This window comes from Salmo salar, chromosome 17, assembly GCF_965601325.2.
Source record: "Salmo salar chromosome 17, fSalSal1, whole genome shotgun sequence".
NCBI classification, from domain to species: Eukaryota; Metazoa; Chordata; class Actinopteri; order Salmoniformes; family Salmonidae; genus Salmo; species Salmo salar.
In genome coordinates, this window is record NC_138307.1 from 7,618,475 (window position 1) to 7,640,429 (window position 21,955).

General features: G+C 42.4%; 2 protein-coding genes across 5 annotated transcripts; one reads left to right on the forward strand and one right to left on the reverse strand.

Annotated features, from left to right (window-relative positions):
• Positions 1-4,161: 4,161 nt before the first annotated feature.
• On the forward strand, positions 4,162-12,380 carry LOC106575208 (centrosomal protein of 70 kDa). Of its 4 annotated transcripts, none has more exons than XM_014151551.3 (16): positions 4,162-4,257; positions 4,467-4,486; positions 4,973-5,075; positions 5,554-5,677; positions 8,517-8,697; positions 8,982-9,157; positions 9,292-9,351; positions 9,478-9,580; positions 9,726-9,892; positions 10,034-10,121; positions 10,221-10,391; positions 10,619-10,768; positions 10,993-11,161; positions 11,816-11,930; positions 12,037-12,116; positions 12,207-12,380. In XM_014151551.3, the coding sequence occupies exons 2-16, from the start codon at positions 4,478-4,480 to the stop codon at positions 12,266-12,268; spliced, it is 1,758 nt and encodes a 585-aa protein (XP_014007026.3). In that variant the 5' UTR covers positions 4,162-4,257; positions 4,467-4,477; the 3' UTR covers positions 12,269-12,380. The 4 variants fall into 4 exon arrangements, with proteins under 4 accessions (XP_014007026.3, XP_014007028.3, XP_014007030.3 ...); XM_014151553.3 differs by having other exon boundaries at positions 4,976-5,075; XM_014151555.3 differs by lacking the exon at positions 4,467-4,486 and having other exon boundaries at positions 4,976-5,075.
• A 50-nt stretch (positions 12,381-12,430) lies between these two features.
• Positions 12,431-21,810, reverse strand: LOC106575209 (septin-10). The gene is made up of 10 exons (XM_014151556.3): positions 21,638-21,810; positions 19,276-19,390; positions 18,836-19,031; positions 18,366-18,552; positions 17,705-17,866; positions 15,463-15,559; positions 15,174-15,342; positions 14,885-15,017; positions 14,438-14,622; positions 12,431-13,828 (listed from the first exon to the last, which is right to left on the reverse strand). The coding sequence occupies exons 1-10, from the start codon at positions 21,662-21,664 to the stop codon at positions 13,813-13,815; spliced, it is 1,287 nt and encodes a 428-aa protein (XP_014007031.1). The 5' UTR covers positions 21,665-21,810; the 3' UTR covers positions 12,431-13,812.
• Positions 21,811-21,955: the final 145 nt, after the last annotated feature.

Consider the following 21,955-nt stretch of genomic DNA (forward strand, 5'->3'; position numbering starts at 1 on the left):
CTGACAGGTGTGGCATATCAAGAAGCTGATTAAACAGCATTATCATTACACAGGTGCACCTTGTGCTGGGAACAATAAAAGGCCAACTTTAAAATGTGCAGTTTTGTCACACAACACCATGCCATAAATGTCTCAAGTTTTGAGGAAGTGTGCAATTGGCATGCTGACTGCAGGAATGTCCACTAGCGCTGTTGCCAGATATAGTACATTCGCAAAGTATTTGACTTTTTCCACATTTTGTTAGGTTACAGCCTTATTCTAAAATGCATTAAATTGTTTTCCCCCCCTCATCAATCTACACACAGTAACCCATAATGACAAGATCTAAAACAGTTTTAGAAATTTTAGCAAATTTCAGCAAAGTATTCAGACCCTTTACTCAGTACTTTATTGGAGCCCCTTTGGCAGCGATTACAGCCTCAAGTCTTCTTGAGTATGACTCTACAAGCTTGGCACACCTGTATTTGTGGAGTTTCTCTCATTTTTCTCTGAAGATCCACTCAAACACTGTCAGGTTGGATGGGCAACGTCGGTGCACAGTTATTTTCAGGTCTCTCCAGAGATGTTAGATCGGGTTCAAGTCCGGGCTCTGGCTGGGCCACTCAAGGACATTCAGAGACTTGTCCCGAAGCCACTCCTGCATTGTCTTGGCTGTGTGCTTTGGGTCGTTGTCTGGTTGGAAGGTGAGCCTTCGCCCCAGTCTGAGGTACTGAGCACTCGGGAGCAGGTATTCATCAAGGATCTCTCAATACTTTGCTCCGTTTCTTGTTTCTTGTTTGTCATGGTCTGAGAGTCTTTAGATGCCTTTTAGCAAACTCCAAGTGAGCTGTCATGTGCCTTTTACTGAGGAGTGGCTTCCATCTGGCCACGCTACCATAAAGGCTTGATTGGTGGAGTGCTGTAGTGCATTGTCCTTCTGGAAGGTTCCTCTATCTCCACAGAGGAACTCTGGAGCTCTGTTAGAGTAACCATCGGGTTCTTGGTCCCCTCCCTGACCAAGGCTCTTCTCCCCCGATTGCTCAGTTTGGCCGGGCGCCAGGTCTAGGAAGAGTCTTGGTGGTTCCAAGCTTCTTCCATTTAAGAACGATTGAGGACACTGTGTTCTTGGGAACCTTCAATGCTGCAGACATTTTTTGGTACCCTTCCCCAGAGATGTGCCTTGACACAATCCTATCTCGGAGCTCTACGGACAATTCCTTCGACCTCATGTCTTGGTTTTTGCTCTGACATGCACTGTCAAGTTTGGGACCATATATAGGCAGGTGTGTGCCTTTCCAAATCATGTCCAATCAATTGAATTTACCACAGGTGGACTCCAATAAAGATGTAGAAACATCTCAAGGATGATCAATGGAAACAGGATGCACCTGAGCTCAATTTCGAGTCTCAAAGCAAAGGTTCTGAATGCTTATGTAAATAAGGTATTTCAGGTTTTTTTTAAGTATAAATTTGCTTACATTTCTAAAAACCCGTTTTCACTTTGTCATTATGGGGTATTGTGTGTAGATTGATAAGGGAAGAAATGTATTTAATCAATTTTCGAATAAGGCTTTAACGTAACCAAATGTGGAAAAAGGGAAGGGGTCTGAATGCTTTCCTAATGCACTGTAATTTAATGTTAAATTCTCTACCATAAGCCTCCTCCAACGTCATTTTAGAGAATTTGGCAGTACCTCCAACCGACCTCACAACTGCAGACCACATGTATGGCATTGTGTGAGTGAGTGGTTTGCTGATGACAATGTTGTGAACAGAGTGCCATATGGCGGTGGTGGGGTTATGGTATGGACAGACATAAACTACGGACAACGAACACAATAGCATTTTATCGATGGCAATTTGAAGGCAGAGATACCATGACAAGATCCTGAGGCCCATTGTCTTGCCATTCACCCACCGCCATCACCTCATGTTTCAGCATAATAATACACTGCCTCGTTTCTCAAGGATCTGTACACAATTCCTGAAAGCTGAAAATGTTCCAGTTCTTTCCCAGCCTGCATACTCACCAGACATGTCACCGATTGAGCATGTTTGGGATGCTCTGGATTAACATGTACGACAGCGTGTTCCAGTTCCTGCCAATATCCACCAATTCGCACAGCCATTGAAGAGGAGTGGGACAACATTCCATAGGCCACAATCAACAGCCTGATCAACTCCATGCAAAGGAGATGTGTCATGCTGCCGACAGATGCATATCTGTATTACCAGTCATGTGAAATCCATAGATTAGGGCCTAATGAATTTATTTCAATTGACTGATTTCCTTATATGAACTGCAACTCAGTAAAATCTTTGAAATTGTTGCGTGTCGTGTTTATATTGTTGTTCCGTATATTTGATACCATTCCAATAATACCGCTCCAGCCATTACCACAAACCCTTCCTGCCCAATTAAGGTGCCATCAACCTCCTGTGCAGACGTTTATGATACACTGGTGTCATTTTGAGATTAGGTTATTTTGAGATTTATAGCAGATAGCTATATTCAACTGAAGCAAGTTTGACAAATTATGACACTTAATTCCTAAACTAAACTCAGCAAAAAAAGAAACGTCCCTATTTCAGGACCCAGTCTTTCAAAGATAATTCGTAAAAATCCAAATAACTTCACAGATCTTCATTGTAAAGGGTTTAAACACTGTTTCCCATGCTTCAATGAACCATAAACAATTAATGAACATGAACCTGTGGAACGATCGTCAAGACACTAACAGCTTACAGACGGTAGGCAATTAAGTCACAGTTATGAAAACTTAGGACACTAAAGAGGCCTTTCTACTGACTCTGCTGCAAGGAGGCATGAGGACTGCAGATGTGGCCAGGGCAATAAATTGCAATGACCGTACTGTGAGATGCCTAAGACAGCGCTATAGGGAGACAGGACGGACAGCTGATCGTCCTCGCAGTGGCAGACCACGTGTAACAACACCTGCACAGGATCGGTACATCCAAACATCACACCTGCGGGACAGGTACAGGATGGCAACAACAACTTCCTGAGTTACACCAGGAACGCACAATCCCTCCATCAGTGCTCAGACTGTCCGCAATAGGCTTAGAGAGGCTGGACTGAGGGCCTGTAGGCCTGTTGTAAGGCAGGTTCTCACCAGACATCACCGGCAACAATGTCGCCTATGAGCACAAACCCACCAACTCTGGACCAGACAGGAATGCTCTTCACTGACGAGTTGCGGTTTTGTCTCACCAGAGGTGATGGTCGGATTTGCGTTTATCGTTGAAGGAATGAGTGTTACACCGAGGCCTGTACTCTGGAGCGGGATCAATTTGGAGGTGGAGGGTCCATCATGGTCTGGGGCGGTGTGTCACAGTATCATCGGACCTAGCTTGTTGTCATTGCAAGCAATCTTAACGCTGTGCGTTACCGGGAAGACATCCTCCTCCCTCATGTGGTACCCATCTTGCAGGCTCATCCTGACATGACCCTCCAGCATGACAATGCCACCAGCCATACTGCTCGTTCTGTGCGTGATTTCCTGCAAGACAGGAATGTCAGTGTTCTACCATTGCCAGCGAAAAGCCCAGATCTCAATCCCATTGAGCATGTCTGGGACCTGTTGGATCGGAGGGTGAGGGCTAGGGCCATTCCCCCCCAGAAATGTCCGGGAACTTGCAGGTGCCTTGGTGGAAGAGTGGGGTAACATCTCACAGCAAGAACTGGCAAATCTGGTGCAGTCCATGAGGAGGAGATGCACTGCAGTACTTAATTTAGCTGGTGGCCACACCAGATACTGACTGTTACTTTTGATTTTGACCCCCCCTTTGTTCAGAGACAAATTATTCAATTTCTGTTAGTCACATGTCTGTGGAACTTGTTCCGTTTTTTTCTCAGTTGTTGAATCTTGATATGTTCATATAAATATTTACACATGTTAAGTTTGCTGAAAATAAACGCAGTTGACAGTGAGAGGACATTTGTTTCTTTGCTGAGTTTATTATGTTATATTCGACATCAGTAATTACCTGCGCAGCGTGAATGCAATCAAACGATATGGAACATATTTTAAGGTTGCTATGTTACGTTAGTGGAACGCAGAAACTAAACTCGCCCATGTCTGAGAAAAAATCTCGATTCACCAATCAAAATCCTACATGAACTATCCCCTACATTTTCCTTTATCTTATTGGTTGAAACGGACCACAATCGTTCCTATTTTACTTCCGCGCTGTTTGTTTGAAATTTGTAAACTGATATTTTTGGAGAAACCAATCATCACAACAAGCACATTCATGGTGAATATGCTAAGTCCGAACGTTATTGTAGGAAAGGAGTATTCAGAATGTTTTATGAATTATATATTTTTTTTCTGAAACATGCAATACTTGGCTAACTAGCTAGCAACGTAGATTGCTAGCTAGCTAACAGTAGATAGCTAGCCTATGTGTTCAACGTCCCTGCTATCTCAGCTAGCTAGTAAACTAACCTATTTTCACCCCTGCAGGTGGAGAAGAGATGGAACAGGTATTACAACTATGTTTGTGTGTTGTCATGGTGGTCTCAAAGGGGGACCAAGTAATTTGATAACCCCATATAACGTTAGGTGTTGACTGGGGGAGGGTACAGTAGGAGGCTGACACACTCACACACCGACAGCCTCCTGTCAAATAGAAGATGGAGCAAGAGGAACGCTTAGAATGTATTTATCTCATCAGGAACAGACATGGTGGTGTGTATAGCCTAAAGTGTATAACATACTGAGGAGAGTCAGCGTTAGCCAGAGAGGAGATGGATAGGAAGAACACAAAAGCTGTGTTTCATTCAAGAGACGAGACATATGTGTTTCTGTGGACCTACAGCCAGTTTTAGGTAGAGCAGAGCTCATATTATGCATTGTATGCATTTAAAGAAAAAAAAAATTGGGAACAAACTGCATCATACTACATCCTTTGTGTGTTGTATTGTAATGGACCGTGTGATGTGGTGGTTTTGCTGTGTGTTTGGACCTAGCAGCAGGAGCAGACAGAGTGGGATGCTGTGAACAGACTCCTCCAGCACCATGGGTTCAAGCCGGTTCACTTTGCTGATCCCGTCGAGAATAAGAACCTTGCAGGTAATGGTTTAGTATGTTTTTGTATTATCTTCTTGCTGTAACATTCTGAACTGTCATATATTAGCTAATGTCTTAACTCACTTCTTGGATCATGTTGAACAAGTCTATAAGGAGGAGTGTTAATGCTTTAGACCGCTCAACATCTGTCGTGTTTCTGTGTGTGCAAATAATGAATCATTATTGGCTCTAGGTGTGCATCGTCTCATCTAAGTTAATACTCAAACTCACCCCTCTGTGTGATGAGCCTTTTCCCAAAGGGAAACCATTTGGTGCACGCATTGCTCCTGTTCTGCTTATTGGTTCTTCTATATCCAGTAGGCTGCCAGCCAGGGTCTCAATGTTTCTGGCTAGTTTTCTCAATGTTATTTAGTGAGGCACTGGTCATGGTACCAAACAATATAGGGCTATAAGTAAAAAGAACTGGAAGGAAAATGGAAATTAAGATATTCTACTTTAATGTGTGTTATCTTGGTCATAGACTTGGTTCTTCTGGAGAAGAAGTCGGCCTGTGACATCAGGACTATGCTGCGGACGATGCTTACAGACTCGGAGAGGAGACAGACCTTGATTCAGGAGCTCATCCAGTCCAACAACCAACTTAAGTAAATAGTTATATACAGTTGAAGTCAGAGGTTTACATACACCTTAGCCAAATACATTTTAACTCAGTTTTTTCACAATTCCTGACATTTAATCCTAGTAAAAATTCCCTGTCTTAGGTCAGTTAGTATCACCACTTTATTTTAAGAATGTGAAATGTCAGAATAATAGTAGAGAGAGTGATTTATTTCAGCTTTTATTTCTTTCCTCACATTCCCAGTGGGTCAGAAGTTTACATACACTCAATTAGTATTTGGTAGCATTGCCTTTAAATTGTTTAACTTGGGTCAAAAGTTTCAGGTAGCCTTCCACAAGCTTCCCACAATAAGGTGGGTGAATTTTGGCCCATTCCTCCTGACAGTGCTGGTGTAACTGAGTCAGGTTTGTAGGCCTCCTTGCTCACACACGCTTTTTCAGTTCTGCCCACAAATTTTCTATAGGATTTAGGTCAGGTCAGGGCTCCAATACCTTGACTTTGTTGTCCTTAAGCCATTTTGCCACAACTTTGGAAAGTTGTCCATTTGGAAGACCCATTTACGACCAAGCTTTAACTTCCTGACTGATGTCTTGAGATGTTGCTTCAATATATCCACATAATTGTTCTACCTCATGATGCCATCTATTTTGTGAAGTGCACCAGTCCCTCCTGCAGCAAAGCACCCCCACAACATGATGCTGCCACCCCCATGCTTCACGGTTGGGATAGTGTTCTTCGGCTTGCAAGCTTCCCCCTTTTTCCTCCAAACATAATGATGGTCATTATGGCCAAACAATTCTATTTTTGTTTCATCAGACCAGAGGACATTTCTCCAAAAAGTACAATCTTTGTCCCCATGTGCAGTTGCAAACCGTAGTCTGTCTTTTTTATGGCGGTTTTGGAGCAGTGGCTTCTTCCTTGCTGAGCGACCTTAAGGTTATGTCGATATAGGACTCGTTTTACTGTGGATATAGATACTTTTGTACCTGTTTCCTCCAGCATCTTCACAAGGTACTTTGCTGTTGTTTTGGGATTGATCTGCACTTTTTGCACCAAAGTACGTTAATCTCTAGGAGACAGAACACGTCTCCTTCCTGAGCGGTATGATGGCTGCCTGGTCCCATGGTGTTTATACTTGCGTACTATTGTTTGTACAGATGAACGTGGTCCCTTCAGGCGTTTGGAAATTGCTCCCAAGGATGAACCAGACTTGTGGAGGTCTACAATGTTTTTTCTGAGGTCTTGGCTGATTTCTTTTGATTTTCCCATGATGTCAAGCAAAGAGGCCCTGAGTATGAAGGTAGACCTTGAAATACATCCACAGGTACACCTCCAATTGACTCAAATTATGTCAATTAGCCTATCAGAAGCTTCTAAAGCCATGACATCATTTTCTGGAATTTTCCAAGCTGTTTAAAGGCACAGTCAATTTTGTGTATGTAATTTTCAGACCCACTGGAATTGTGATACAGTGAATTATATGTGAAATAATCTGTCTGTAAATAATTGTTGGAAAAATGACTTGTGTCATGCTCAAGGTAGATGTCCTAACCAATTTGCCAAAACTATGGTTTGTTAACAAGAAATTTGTGGAGTGGTTGAAAAACGAGTTTTAATGACTCCAACCTAAATGTATGTAAACTTCTGACTTCAACCGTAGTTATATAATTCATATTAAATAGTTATATTTTTTTTATCATTTGAGACACTCATGGACATGCAGAACATTGCTTTTCCAGTATGTAGGAAACCTTACTTCTTGAAGCCTAATATTTTTGAACCCTCAATTATTTGATCCTGTTTCTCACCTCTTTAAACATTCCTCCATCACCTTATATGATTATTAGAATAACCTCCATGTCAGAAATAAATGTTTTTTGGCAGGTCTGTGGTTCATCCATCTACCTAATAATGTAGATCCATGATCATTTTTCAGCCAGCTGTTGTCACACAATAGTCTTAGTGGACATGAGTAGTAAGCCTAATACAGTGAGACCGAGTGGGGTAAGAGGTAGATGGGGCCGGCTTCCACCAGCTGCTCAGCCAGCAAGTGTTAACCATTGGGGCGTGACGGAGGGAGATCACCTAGCCTGAACATCAATCTATCACCATGTTAAGCCTGTCTGTCAGAGACCCTCTCTTTTAGCCTGGAATTCAATCTGATATGGTTTTTTTTCCCCCAAAACATCAGTTTGGATTCCAGGCTACCTCACTTTACCTTCTCTCCTGGAAAGATAATAGATGGTTTTTGGCTGTGTTTTTCTAGGACAGCTTATTGATATATCTGACGACTCAATATATGATTGAAATTGGATTTTATATATTTCATATTGCACAGATGATCACTTGAATAATTATGTATATCCTCTTAACCATAATTTCCTGTGAAAGATCTTCTGTTTGATATGTACTTACCCCAGTTAGTTCAATATAACCCTCTTCAATTTATATTATTATTATCCAATTAAACAGGAGGGTGGCAGGTAGCTTAGCGGTTAAGCGCGTTGGGCCAGTAAACCGAAAAGTTGCTGGTTCAAATCCGGAGCCGACTAGGTGAAAAATATTTTCTGTGCTCTTGAGCAAGGCACTTCACCCTAATTGGTCCTGTAAGTCTCTCTGGATAAGAGCGTCTTGCTAAATGACAAATGTAAATGTAGGATTACATAGAATTTAATTATCTTATTATATATTCAAATGGACTATTATCTATCATTTAGTAAGGGTTAATTGTGTGTCCCAAAGGAATAGTAGCAATGCTTCAGTGTGACATTTCTGTATTTGCGTTGCTTTACAATTATCTGTATTGTATCATAATCCATTAGACCTGCCAGCTTTAAGTAAAGTGTTACCGATGTTTGTTCCAGAGAGGAGGCTCAGCAGCACGTTAGCCGCGCTGCCCGTCAGTCCCAGAGGGTGTCCGAGTTGGAGGGAGTTCTGGACGGGGTGAAGAGCAAGCTGCAGGACCTGGAAGATAGTTACATTGGCAAGGCCGTGCAGCAACACAGCAAAGTGCACCAACTTCAGCACGACAAGAGAGATGCACAGGTAGGTGGTGCCCTGGAAATAACAAGGGCTGGTTTACCGGCAGACACAGTCTCGTCCTGGACTAAGAAGAGCTTTCAATGAAGATTCTCTATTCACCATGTTTTTTAGTCCAGGTCAAGGCTTAATCTGTGTCTGGGGAACTGGCTACAAGAGTTGGGCAGTTTTTTTTTTTTTCTCCAACAGCACATGGTATCCCCTGATTGTACTGGGGATTATGATTATACTGTAATTATACTGTAATAGTCTTATCTTGTTGTTTTGTTTGTCTGCTCTGCCGCTGGTAGAAACGCTGCCAGGGCCTGGAGCAGAAGCTGTCTGAGGAGAAAGATGTGGCTTCCCAGCTGCAGAGGAAGCTCTACTTCACTGTGACCGAGGAAGAGAAGCGGGTTGCTAGGCAGAACCAGGTGTTTCAGCAGATCCACAAGAGATCAGCTCGGACCAACTCACCAGTGGACCAGCAGTAAGACAAACCGCTGCTGTCGTTAAGACCATAGATTAGGATTCATAATACAGCATTTTACCCTTACTTGACTAAATTATTACAGATTTATGGCTGGATGTTATAGGATTTCAAATACCTTTCTTTTCTATCAGGGTGTTGGATGTAATTGACATCTATGAGGCCCAAATGGAACAGCTCCGCAATGATATGAAGTAAATATTGTAGACAATCTCTTATTTTCAATGTTTTGCTTCATTTTTATGACAACACCCTTTCTCACTGTAAGACTAAAGAAAAGTAGACTGATGTCACTAACCAACCTTTACTTCTTCCCTCAGGTCTCTCAAAGGAGAGTCTGGGGCATCACAAACATCTGACCAATCGCAGAGCAGCATGAGAAGCACCACTGGGGTCTCCCCCAATCACAAAGCTCTCCTGAAGGTGACTTCCTGTACTTTTCTAACATGATGAACACCAGAACTCTTCATGGTTCTGGATGACTTTTCTTGAACAGTGTAACGACTGTCCCTCTTCCCCACAGTCCATGATCATGATCATAGTTCCGAATCTTTCTTCTCCCCAATAGTCCTATCAGGAACAGTTAAAGGACACCAAAGCTCAGAGGGTGGAGCTTAGGAATGAAATTCAGCAGTTGAAGCAAGACTTGGAATCTAGGCCCACAGTGAAAGAGCTGAAGTCCTACAAAGAACAACTGAGACGCATGGACAGACTTATTCAACAGAATAACATGAGGTGGGAAAACATTACGCAACTGTCATTCTTGGATACAAGGAGCACCACAGCTTAACCTCACAGTTAACCCCTTCCTTACCTTAACCTAGAGCGCTGCCTGTCCTATTGGTAGTCATATCATCTCCTTTACCTCCACCACAGGTCTGCTCGGGAGTTTAAAGAAGAGGGTGCTGCTCTGAGTAACCAGGAGGTGGCGAAGGCAAGGGCCTTGGCTGCCAGACACGAGAAGGTATATCTCCCCTTGTCTAAAGCAGGAGCGAGTATCAACTCACTTTACTTTGTTTTTGATTCAGACTTTGCTGGACTATTTGCCGTGCCTGACTTTCAGGTTCTGAATGACATCAGAGCGCTTTTGACTACTTCCGGGGCTCCACTGAGGCTCTATAGAGCGAGGCCATCAACCAGCCATCAGCTGTCCAACAGGGCCTCAGAGATGGTCGAGTTTGACGAACTCCTCTCCACTCTGGAGATGTGGGCTGACCAACTGGCTTCACTGAAGGTGAGAGCTGACTGTCTATAAAGCGCATCTAACATGTATGCAGCCAGGTCCAATGGTCCAGTGTCAACTTGCCCTGTCACTGCAAGCCAGAGAGTTTAGGAGCTCTTCATATCTTCAACATCTCAGTTTTCTGTGATATGTATGGCTAGAATAGGCTACTTTAACTAAGTTTGTTTACCATTGTCTGTAGTCTAGAGACCCATGTCTTTGTCTCTCTGTGTGCTTAGGACCTGCACTGTGCCCTGAGTAAGTTGATGCTGAGACTGTTACCATGGCAGCCAGCAGGCGCTAATAGTCTTATGGAAAGTGTTCGAGTGGAGGACCTTATGCTATTGGTGGACACTCTGCTAGAGGAGACCAACTCTGGGGAGGATAAGGTTTGTAGTCCTGGCTTACAGCAGTGAATGGAGTAACCATGGAAATTACATCTCAACTTTAGATAATGCAAAACATTATACCTCGGCACATTTCTCATGTACAATGTTAGTGATACAGCGATATCAGAATTCTCCGATTCTTGTTCTTAATAAAATGTTATGAAAAGTTACGTTGTGTGTATTGGTGAAAGTCGAACTCTTTATGTGAAACTAACTCTAACCAGGTGTTGAGGAGCCCCACTAAGAACACTCTCCAGTCCATGGTGTCCCACTTCCAGAAGCTGTTTGATATAACCTCCCTCAGCGGGGTGTATCCACGTATGAACGAGGTCTACACCAGGCTTGGGGAGATGACCAACGCTATGAGGAACCTGAGGGACATCCTGGCCCTGGGTAGGACTGTCTGTCTACAACTCATTTTAGCTATTCTACAGCACCATTAGGGAAAGGGGGATACCTAGTCAGTTTTACAACTGAATGCCTTCTTTGTCCATTTATTTCCCAAAGAGGTGCGGGGTGCTGCCTTAATCGACATCCACGTCTTCGGCGCCCGATAGCGCATACTGTACTGGTCAATTCATGTTCTCCAGAACATACACTGAACAACAATATAAATGTAATATGCAACAAGGTTTTACTGAGCTACAGTTCATACAAGGAAATCATTAAATTGAAGTAAGTCCATTAGGCCTTAATCTATGAATTTCACATGACTGGGAATATAGATATGCATCGGTTGGTCACAGATACCTTAACTGCACATTGTACAGTGGCCTTTTATTGTCCCCAGCACAAGGTGCACTTGTGTAATGATCATGCTGTTTGATATGCCACACCTATCAGGTGGATGGATTATCTTGTCAAAGGATAAATGCTCACTAACAGGGATGTAAACAAATGTGAGAGAGAAGCTTTTTGTGCGTATGGAACATTTCTGGGATCTTATTTCAGCTCATGAAACCAACACTTGACATGTTGCGTTTATTTTTGTTCAGTGTACTTGGTTGAGGGATGTTATTCCTTTCCCACTTCTAAATTTAATTTCAGATGACAGAGCGCCCCCTAGTGCGGTGGTAAACCAGGTAGCCAGTCTGGTCAACTCCCCAGAGGCCACGGTTGGCCACGAGCTCCACGTCCTCCTGGGAACCAGTGATATTGACAGGTACCAGCAGCAATTGCCAGAAATGATTTTGTTTTATTCTGTGTAATGTTGTCTTACTGTTATAAAATTAGCCTAGTGCCTGGGGTTAAATATGTGCGCTTGTCAGTATTATTTTGAAGGTAAAGGAACATGAGGAGTTCTTCCCTGCATTCTACTTTCTGGTTCAGGAGCTGCTCCAGACTCTAGGTAAGGAGACGTTGCCATCCAATAATGCATTTTGTTTGAAATCGTTTACTGATCATGTGGTTAGTACGTCCATTTTGGTTGATCTTTCAGATGTTGACTGTCTGGATGACATCATGCCCGTTCTGAGGTCACTAAAGTCAAGAGCAGAGTAACACTGGTGCTTTGTAATTATGTAACATGCCTTTGTTTTGTGTATTTGCTGCAGTGATTTTATGGCGTTCTACTTTTGATATGTAAATAAACAGTTAATACCTCTTCCAACAACATCTCTTCAATTCATTAGTACAGTGAAATAACGACATGTTACCGGTATGTATGACAAACATAATATCATGTTTTATTTTTGGTGATATAAACCCTTCCTTCTCCACACCTAAGAACAAACCTCAGTTCATATGAGAGTTAAGAAAAAAGCTGTGTACAAAAATATTGTAGAATTAAAAAAAAAAAATAATAATTACACAGCTAAGTTATTTTCAAAGCTATGCTTTCTGAGAGGGAAAATATGTCTGGCAATTATCACGTCAATCATTCCACACACACGACATACTATTTTTAAGCAATAAGGCCCAAAGAGGTGTGGTATATGGCCAATATACCACGGCTAAGGAATGTTCACACGTACAACGCAACGTGGAGTGCCTGGACACAGCCCTTAGCCGTGGTATATTGGCAATATACCACGAGGTGCCTTATTACTATTATAAACTGGTTTCCAACGTAATTAGAGCAATTAAAATAAAATTGTCATACCCGTGGTATACGGTCTCATACCACGGCTGTCAGCCAATCAGGGCTCAAACCACCCAGTTTATGATGCATGACGGTTCTTTACAATGTTGAAACCATTTGACGTAGTGTTCTATTCAGAAAGGTCATGGAGCAAAACAAAACACGGTTTCACTCTTCACAAATGAATTACCATGTCAGCCGCTGCTTCACTCTTTAGCGTTTAAATAAAATACAAGGAAGGTTAACTGTGGCAGTAAGGCACACAATAAGTGTTTTTAAAAAGTAATTTCAATAATACCTCAGTGATTGGAATGTAACACATGCATATAACTTAGCTCTGGTCCGGGTCGTCGGTGCGTGTTCCTCCACTAATGTAACATGAGGAAGGAACGTCCTGGACCAGAGCTCGGTATTACTATAGATGGAATCCATCCAGAAACCCATGAGTCTACAATAATAATGCATAGAATAAATATCAAGCTATATAATACACACTAGTGGTGAACAGCATATTTTAAAAAGACATGCAAATATATATTCTACTATCTGCAGAATTAAAGTTGAACAAGTTCAAGTCAAGTTTCCACACATTATCTGATATCCCATTAAAGTGAATGCTCAAGACAACTAAGAGATTGGACAATTAAATACATCTTGAATGTCAATGTACTGTTGACCAACAAACATTGTATTTCTGTTTGGTGTGAAGTACAGTATTTTCAATGATAACCCTAACCAGACCTTGATCATTTGGCGCCCTCTAGCTGTAGAAGTGAAAAGTAAAGTAATACAAAGGGTTACCAGTATTAAAAAGAGAATTATCAATACTCTGGCTGGGATTTGACTAACAACATTGGTGATTTGACTAAGGCAAACAATGACGACTATCGGTAAATGTATTCCATTTTGTATTTATTTGTCTTCTGTCTGTCTGATGGGAGGGGGTCTTTGTCCATTTATTTCTTCACATGAACCCAGAGCTAAAGACCCAATGAAAAAGAAGAAATCGAGTCAATAATTTAGAGATCTGTGTCACTACATAACACACATCTATACTCATTAACTAAGCTTTCCTATCAACTGTCAAATCAATAGTTTCTTCTTATCTAAAAAAAAAAAAAAATTTCTTTATACCCTGCTTCCCTCCCTATCATCTCACTGACTTCACAGGTTTCTGAAGCAACTGTTGTGGTTTTGGTTAGTAGCCTCGTCACAAGTTAACTTAACATCCTTAGCTTCCATCTCTAGGCTCCTGTCAATCAGAAATACAATCACACTGATGAACTAAAATGACTGTATAATGCCTGCAGTACACACACACACAATATACAATTCTGGTGTACATTCATTTTTGTTAGTCTCTGCACATGCATCATGAAATTGAGGGGAAATAAGTTATAATTGAATTAGGATAGATTTTGTGTGTAATAGAGCTTTGAGCTATCCAAAACATTTCAGCAATAAACATCTTGGAAGGGAATTAAGTTTCAGGACGGCCGTTTATTTTACAATAACATACCTCTTGCGGTCTTTGTCCTTTTTGCAACCATTTAGGCCTATGTGATTAAGTATCAAAACTGGTATCTTACTTTTTACGGTCTTTGTCCTTCTTGAGGTTGGCGTTAGTGTTGAAGGACTGGCCTTGGAGCAGCTCGGTAGCTGTTTTCTTCTTGCTGAAGGTGTTGATCTCGTCCTCCAGAGACCTTCTCTTCTCATCCAGCTTGCTCTTCTCCTCAGAGTGCAGTCTCTTCAGCTGCTCAAACTTACCTTGCAACTGAGGGAAAACAAAGGTTTTTTTTTTTTAAATACCTCGAATTTCTAGTGCTTTTCTAAAAACACAAAAGACGCCTCTCGCGAGGATCTCTTCAACCAAAAATACATTCATTTAATATGGGTTTTCTGTGATGATTTCCCCTACTAATGATTAGTTACAAATCATGAGTCTTTGAAAGCCACGTCTACACCTATATGTCTCTTGCTGACCTGTATAGCATGCTGTCACAGTAGGACACCATGTGTGTGTGTGTGTCCAGTACCTCTCTCTCAGCTTCCTTCAGCTCAGTCTCCTTCTCCTTGACTCTCTGGACAAACATCTGCCTCATCTCCTCCTCTCTCCGCTGCAAATCTCCCAGGAACTCGTGACGCTTGGCTTCATAGGTCTCCTGCAGGCTGTAGACCCACACGGTTTAAAACAAAAAATGTACAGCCTCCTCTCACTGTATAATGTTGAATGTTTTTCCACAGACCTTTTAATCTATGCATCTCATCTGGTTATCACAGGCCCAAAATGATGATAACCGTGCGTGCACACTGCTCTCTCCGTACCTGACTGGCTTGCTCTCTGGGTTTGTGTCTGTGAATCCCATCTCCTCCAGTTTGCAGCGGCGGTAGAGCTCGTAGTGGCGCGTGTGGGTCTGCTCCCTCAGGTCCTCCATGTTCACACAGATCAGCATCTCCCTCAGCTTCACAAAGTCACAGTGGTTCTCATTCTCCACTGAAACAAGACAGACAGACCTTTACCTCCTGGCATTTGTACTGCAGAGCCATAGACACTTCACTTGAAAGAAAGCCAGCTGTAAGCCTGAAGCCTACATGGTAAAACAGGTTTGCCTACCTTGCACCACACCCCAGGGATACTGCCGAGCTTTGACCATTTTATTTCCAATCTTCACCTCCTCTGAGCTCCCCACAACAGCAAAAGGCAGGATACCCTGACATTAGCAAACAGATCATAGAAAACACGGAGTACATTTACATGCACACTAAGTCAATAAAATGATTTTGGCAGTAGGTTAAGTATGGCATTAGTCATGTAAACACCTTACTCGGCTTATCTTAAAATCAGAGTATGGTCAAAAATCAAAGAAAGCATACGCTAGGGTTGGACGGTATATCCTAATTTACCATATACCGGTATTGATACATGGACTGTTTCTTCTTCTATGTTTGTTAAATGTGATATGCGACTCGTCTCCCTCCCTCGCCAATATGTCGATGCCGTTTTCCACTTTGCTTCTTAATATAAATCAAAATCAAATACATTTACATTTGTCACATTCACAAGCGTTCTATAATTACACTATTCGTTTGTGTATATTACTGTCTGCAAACAGAGTTTGCCTTTACTTAGCAAATGTTTTTATTGTTAGCCGCTGGCTAGCTAATAAATGTACTGAGTCAGAGCAAAAATAGCTAGCAAATACACCCTGATACCAGTGCTGTCGTAGGCCTAAATCAGCATGTTTATTTATTTAATTGAATATCTGAAACATGCAGTGAAGCCGCTCAACAACTACATCCTACCAGTCATCCAACAGATTCCCATTCAGACAGACAGACAGAAGCATCCAGGGTCAATGCCCTGCTCAAGGTCACGTTGACAGATCTACCACCAAAAAACGTGAACCCGAACCCTCCAAGATCCCCCCCACAGTTCCCCAATAGCTGTCCCTCAACCATCCTAGACCCCTCCTACAGTCCCCCCCAAGAAGAAAAATACAATCAATTCCATTCCCCACCCCCAAGAACCCCCCAATGCACCAACAACCAAGAGAATCAACTAAAGAGAAAAGACAGAAGAAAACAGCAAACATTTTAAAACACAAAAACAACATGAAGGACAAATGAAATCATAACAGCAATGCCAACTGTATATGTTTGTGTGCATGTCTGGCACTATTACATGTGTGCGCGTGTTCTTGTATGCGTTTATTTGAATGAGTGTGTGTGTGTATATGCATGTGTACAAACACCTGCACGGCATCAGCCTCAGGCAAACCGGCATTAGCTGTAAAAACACTGCCCCTCAGTGTCATTCAAACGTACTTTTAATTATGTTTTATTTAGACTTTATTTTATTTTATTTTTTTTATCTCCCACACAACAACTCCACTCCCACTTGTCTCCAATTCCACATCCCAACCCTCAGCTTCCCTCAGCCCATCCCATCTATCTCTGCTGGCCACCCACTTCCTGTTTCAACCCATCCCAACCCTCAGGTTCCCTCAGCCCATCCCATCTATCTCTGCTGGCCACCCACTTCCTGTTTCAACCCATCCCAACCCTCAGGTTCCCTCAGCCCATCCCATCTATCTCTGCTGGCCACCCACTTCCTGTTTCAACCCATCCCAACCCTCAGGTTCCCTCAGCCCATCCCATCTATCTCTGCTGGCCACCCACTTCCTGTTTCAACCCATCCCAACCCTCAGGTTCCCTCAGCCCATCCCATCTATCTCTGCTGGCCACCCACTTCCTGTTTCAACCCATCCCAACCCTCAGGTTCCCTCAGCCCATCCCATCTATCTCTGCTGGCCACCCACTTCCTGTTTCAACCCATCCCAACCCTCAGGTTCCCTCAGCCCATCCCATCTATCTCTGCTAGCCACCATCTTCGGGTTTCTACGCAACATATATCTTTCAACTATGCTGTGATGTTTAACGTACAATTTCAATCTAATCGAATAGAATCCAGATTGCGAGTTGAAGGTAAATACTTTTACTAAGAGCATTAGTAATTGACTGACCCGGTCTCTCCAGATCTCCTAACAGTACTATTTCTAGGGTCAATTTTAGATCAATGCTATGCATTTTCAGCCATTCCTGAACCTGAGACAGGCTACCTGAGGGCAATACCAAAACAAAATGGTCTGTTGATTCTGTATCCTCACAACAAAATCTGCAGAGCTTCGATGATTTTATGCCCCAAATATTCAACATTTTGTTGGTGGCGAGAATTCTATATAATAATTTTAGCTGAGAGGAATGGAATTCCACTGTGAGGAATGGAATTGGGCAGAGAGCCTGAAAGATGCCAAGGGATGTGTTGGCTGGAGCCAAGGGAATGTTCTACAACTCACATTCATGGCAGTGTTGATCTTGGAGACCGTCTCGTCGTCAGTAGGGAACTGGTAGATCTGGACACCGTTACTGACCAACTCACTCATGATCTTGATCTTAAACTTGTGGAGCTCGCTCTTGGAGATGGTGTCTGCTTTGGCGATGACAGGAATGATGTTGACCTACAAAGAAATACACAGGTTGTCTTATAAATAATAGATTTTCTTTCCGGATTGACATTTATTCCCTCAAGAATCAAACAGGACATATCGTTCATTTTACAAGTAGAAACAAATTCCTTTTGTGAAAGAACAATACTGTAAAACATACAACTAAAGCACAGTCAGGACAGACTTCTGTGATTGCCCAATGGCTGAACTAAGTCAACATTCTACTTTGTCAGACTTGTTCAGTCCTGTCACAGTAACACAGTAGTAATTACTCATCATGCAACTCCCAGTTTTTACCAACCGCCATGACACTTCCTAAACTGCCCAAATACTCCATAACACTAAATAAAATGAAAAACACCCCCTTAATTAATTCTACATTTAAACACAACAACAATTATGACATTTTTTCCCCTCATATTTATATACTAATGCTGTAGAACTGTGCCAGAAAAAAAAATAGAGAAAAAAAATGCAATATTGACAGCTTCTTTTAGTTTTAGGCCCTCACTTTGCTGTCCAGTTTCTTCATGGTGACCAGGTCCAGGGACTTGAGAGAGTGTCCTGAAGGGGCGATGAAGTAGAGACAGGCATGGATACGGGAGTCGTGGTAGTTGTGGAGGGACCGCTTGATCTTCAACTCCTCCTGTAGATACGACTCGAACTGGGTGTCAATGTAGTCCACAACATGCTGGTAGCTGCCGAAGGAAACATTCAGAGAGCAGATATTCCATCAGAAGTTGTGTAGCGCATGTGGTAAAACAAGTTATTTGTGGTGGATAGAAAGACAAAATAATGTGTTTTTGTTTTGTCATTCAGCATCAGGGTCATATTCGGTAGGGCATAGGCTACGGTCGCAAAACGTTTACGAAACGGAACACTAAAACAAGGATTTCTTAAGTTATCGGACAAGTTCAGGTAGGCGGTTAGGTTTGGTGCCTAATGAATACGACCCAGATATCATGACTGCACTTCTCTCACCTCTCCTGCTTGTTCATCTGGTCCCCAAAGCCCACTGTGTTGACGATGGTCAGCTTGAGCCGCACGTTGCTCTCCTGCAGGTCATAGGTCTGCGCTCGCAGCTTCACCTTGGGCTCGAAGTGAGAAGACTCAAAGTTCTCAAAGTTAGTGTTGAACAGTGTGTCCATTAGGGTGGATTTGCCAATACCCGTTTCGCCTGGATCGTGAGGGGAAATACTGTTTGCTAATCTTTGTGATAACATTGCTTTGTAAAATTAGGGTCAAACTTGAGGAAAATGAAAAATACATTTTAGACAGTTCCAAAGAATGACATTGAGGATTCTGGGCACAAGTCCAGAATAAATGAATTGAAAGGAAACGGGCCCCAAAAAATGTCCATCTAAAAAGGGGATACTTGTCTGGTGGCTGAACTTTTAATGTAACATCACAACATTACTCACCAATACAGAGGATATTGAAGCAGAAACCTTGACATGTTGATTTGTTGACCAGCTGGTGAGGTAGGCTGTCGAAGCCAACATGGCCAGACAAGGACAGGGGCCGGGCATTTTTGTCCTGTTATAGGGAGACATATACTGAGTTGGCCTAATGTTAGGCTATGACAATAGCTTGGACTGGTTAACATAGGAATATAAGATAATTTACCTATGTTTTCATTGTGTGTACAGTCGTGGCCAAAAGTTTTGAGAATGACACAAATATACATTTTCAAAGTCTGCTGCCTCAATTTGTATGATGGCAATTTGCATATACTCCAGAATGTTATGAAGAGTGATCAGATGAATTGCAAATAATTGCAAAGTCCCTCTTTGCCCCAAAAACATTTCCACTGCATTTCAGCCCTGCCACAAAAGGACCAGCTGACATATCAGGGATTATCTCGTTAACACAGGTGTGAGTGTAGACAAGGACAAGGCTGGAGATCACTCTGTCATGCTGATTGAGTTCGAATAACAGACTGGAAGCTTCAAAAGGAGGGTGGTGTTTGGAATCATTGTTCTTCCTCTGTCAACCATGGTTACCTGCAAGGAAACACGTGCCGTCATCATTGCTTTGCACAAAAAGAGCTTCACAGGCAAGGATATAGCTGCCAGTAAGATTGCACCTAAATCAACCATTTATCGGATCATCAAGAACTTCAAGAAGAGTGGTTCAATTGTGTGAAGAAGGCTTCAGGGCGCCCAAGAAAGTCCAGCAAGCGTCAGGACCGTCTCCTAAAGTTGATTCAGCTGCAGGATTGGGGCACCACCAGTACAGAGCTTGCTCAGGAATGGCAGCAGGCAGGTGTGAGTGCATCTGCACACACAGTGAGGTGAATACTTTTGGAGGATGGCCTGGTGTCAAGAAGGGCAGCAAAGAAGCCACTTCTCTCCACGAAAAACATCAGGGACAGACTGATATTCTGCAAAAGGTACAGGGATTGGACTGCTGAGGACTGGGGTAAAGTCATTTTCTCTGATGAATCCCCTTTCTGATTGTTTGGGGCATCCGGAAAAAAGCTTGTCCGGAGAAGACAAGGTGAGCGCTACCATCAGTCCTGTGTCATGCCAACAGTAAAGCATCCTGAGACCATTCATGTGTGGGGTTGCTTCTCAGCCAAGGGAGTGGGCTCACTCACAATTTTTCCTAAGAACACAGCCATGAATAAAGAATGTTACCAACACATCCTCTGAGAGCAACTTCTTCCAACCATCCAGGAACAGTTTGGTGACGAACAATGCCTTTTCCAGCATGATGGAGCACCTTGCCATAAGGCAAAAGTAATAACTAAGTGGCTCGGGGAACAAAACATCGATATTTTGGGTCCGTGGCCAGGAAACTCCCCAGACCTTAATCCCATTGAGAACTTGTGATCAATCTTCAAGAGGCAGGTGGACAGGTGGACAAACAAAAACCCACAAATTCTGACAAACTCCAAGCATTGATTATGCAAGAATGGGCTGCCATCAGTCAGGAGTTAATTGACAGCATGCCAGGGCGGATTGCAGAGGTCTTGAAAAAGAAGGGTCAACACTGCAAATATTGACTCTTTGCATCAACTTCATGTAATTGTCAATAAAAGCCTTTGACACTTATGAAATGCTTGTAATTATACGTCAGTATTCCATAGTAACATCTGACAAAAATATCTAAAGACACTGAGGCAGCAGACTTTGTGAAAATTAATATTTGTGTCATTCTCAAAACCTTTGGCCACGACCGTACACTACTTACCCATACAAGGCTACATGTTCATTTGTCTACAGTACACACAAATATTTATCTATTTCTATGAATGACACCCTACCTGACCTGTCCCTTTCTTTACTGACACTGATTGTGGATAGACCTGGAAAGGCTGGAGAAACCAGATCAGTTTCAGCTAGCACACAAAGTTAACTTTCACTGGCTGCCACATCGGCAAACTAACCCATGCGTTGGCAAACTAGAGAGACAGATCATGGCTAATTTTGTTCTATGTGCATTTCATATATTAATTCTTGCTCAAAGGGCGTAAACAAGTACCAGCAGTAAAACCTTGCTTTTTAGGAACTCTAGTTGGAGCTACGCTGTTAGCCACATAGCTAGCTTGAAAGTGAAAAAGTTACTGAATCAGTTCCAGGTCGTCTTATTGCGATCATGCTGTGCAGACGGTCCGATCTCACAACGCCCAGATAAGTGTTTACCTTTCAGGATTACGCAGCGCGACAGCAATAAAGACGACCAGGAACGTAACCATGCTAACTAGCAAGCTAAACGTTCCGTAAGTTTTACAACTGTAGATATACATTATTTAGCGATTAAATTAAACACAACAATTACCCCCTGAGCAACATCCGACGTAGTCATCTCGGAATAAAGCAGCTAATAGCTACAAATACTAACAGGCTGTAAAGAAAATAGGCTCAAACTAAAAACGTTGAAAAATCGACTACATACGTAGCCATGAAAGGAATGTAGGCTTGCACACTTTTTTTTCATGGCTGGGGAGACACGAGTGACAGTTATAGTTTATTTTGTTAAACACAAACATATATATTAAGTACTACATCTTCTGATTTTGTTGTATGTATTAATCAAATTCTGAGTACCGAGTAGTTATTTTGAACTGCAGGATTGTTAGTTACTATATAGCGACCC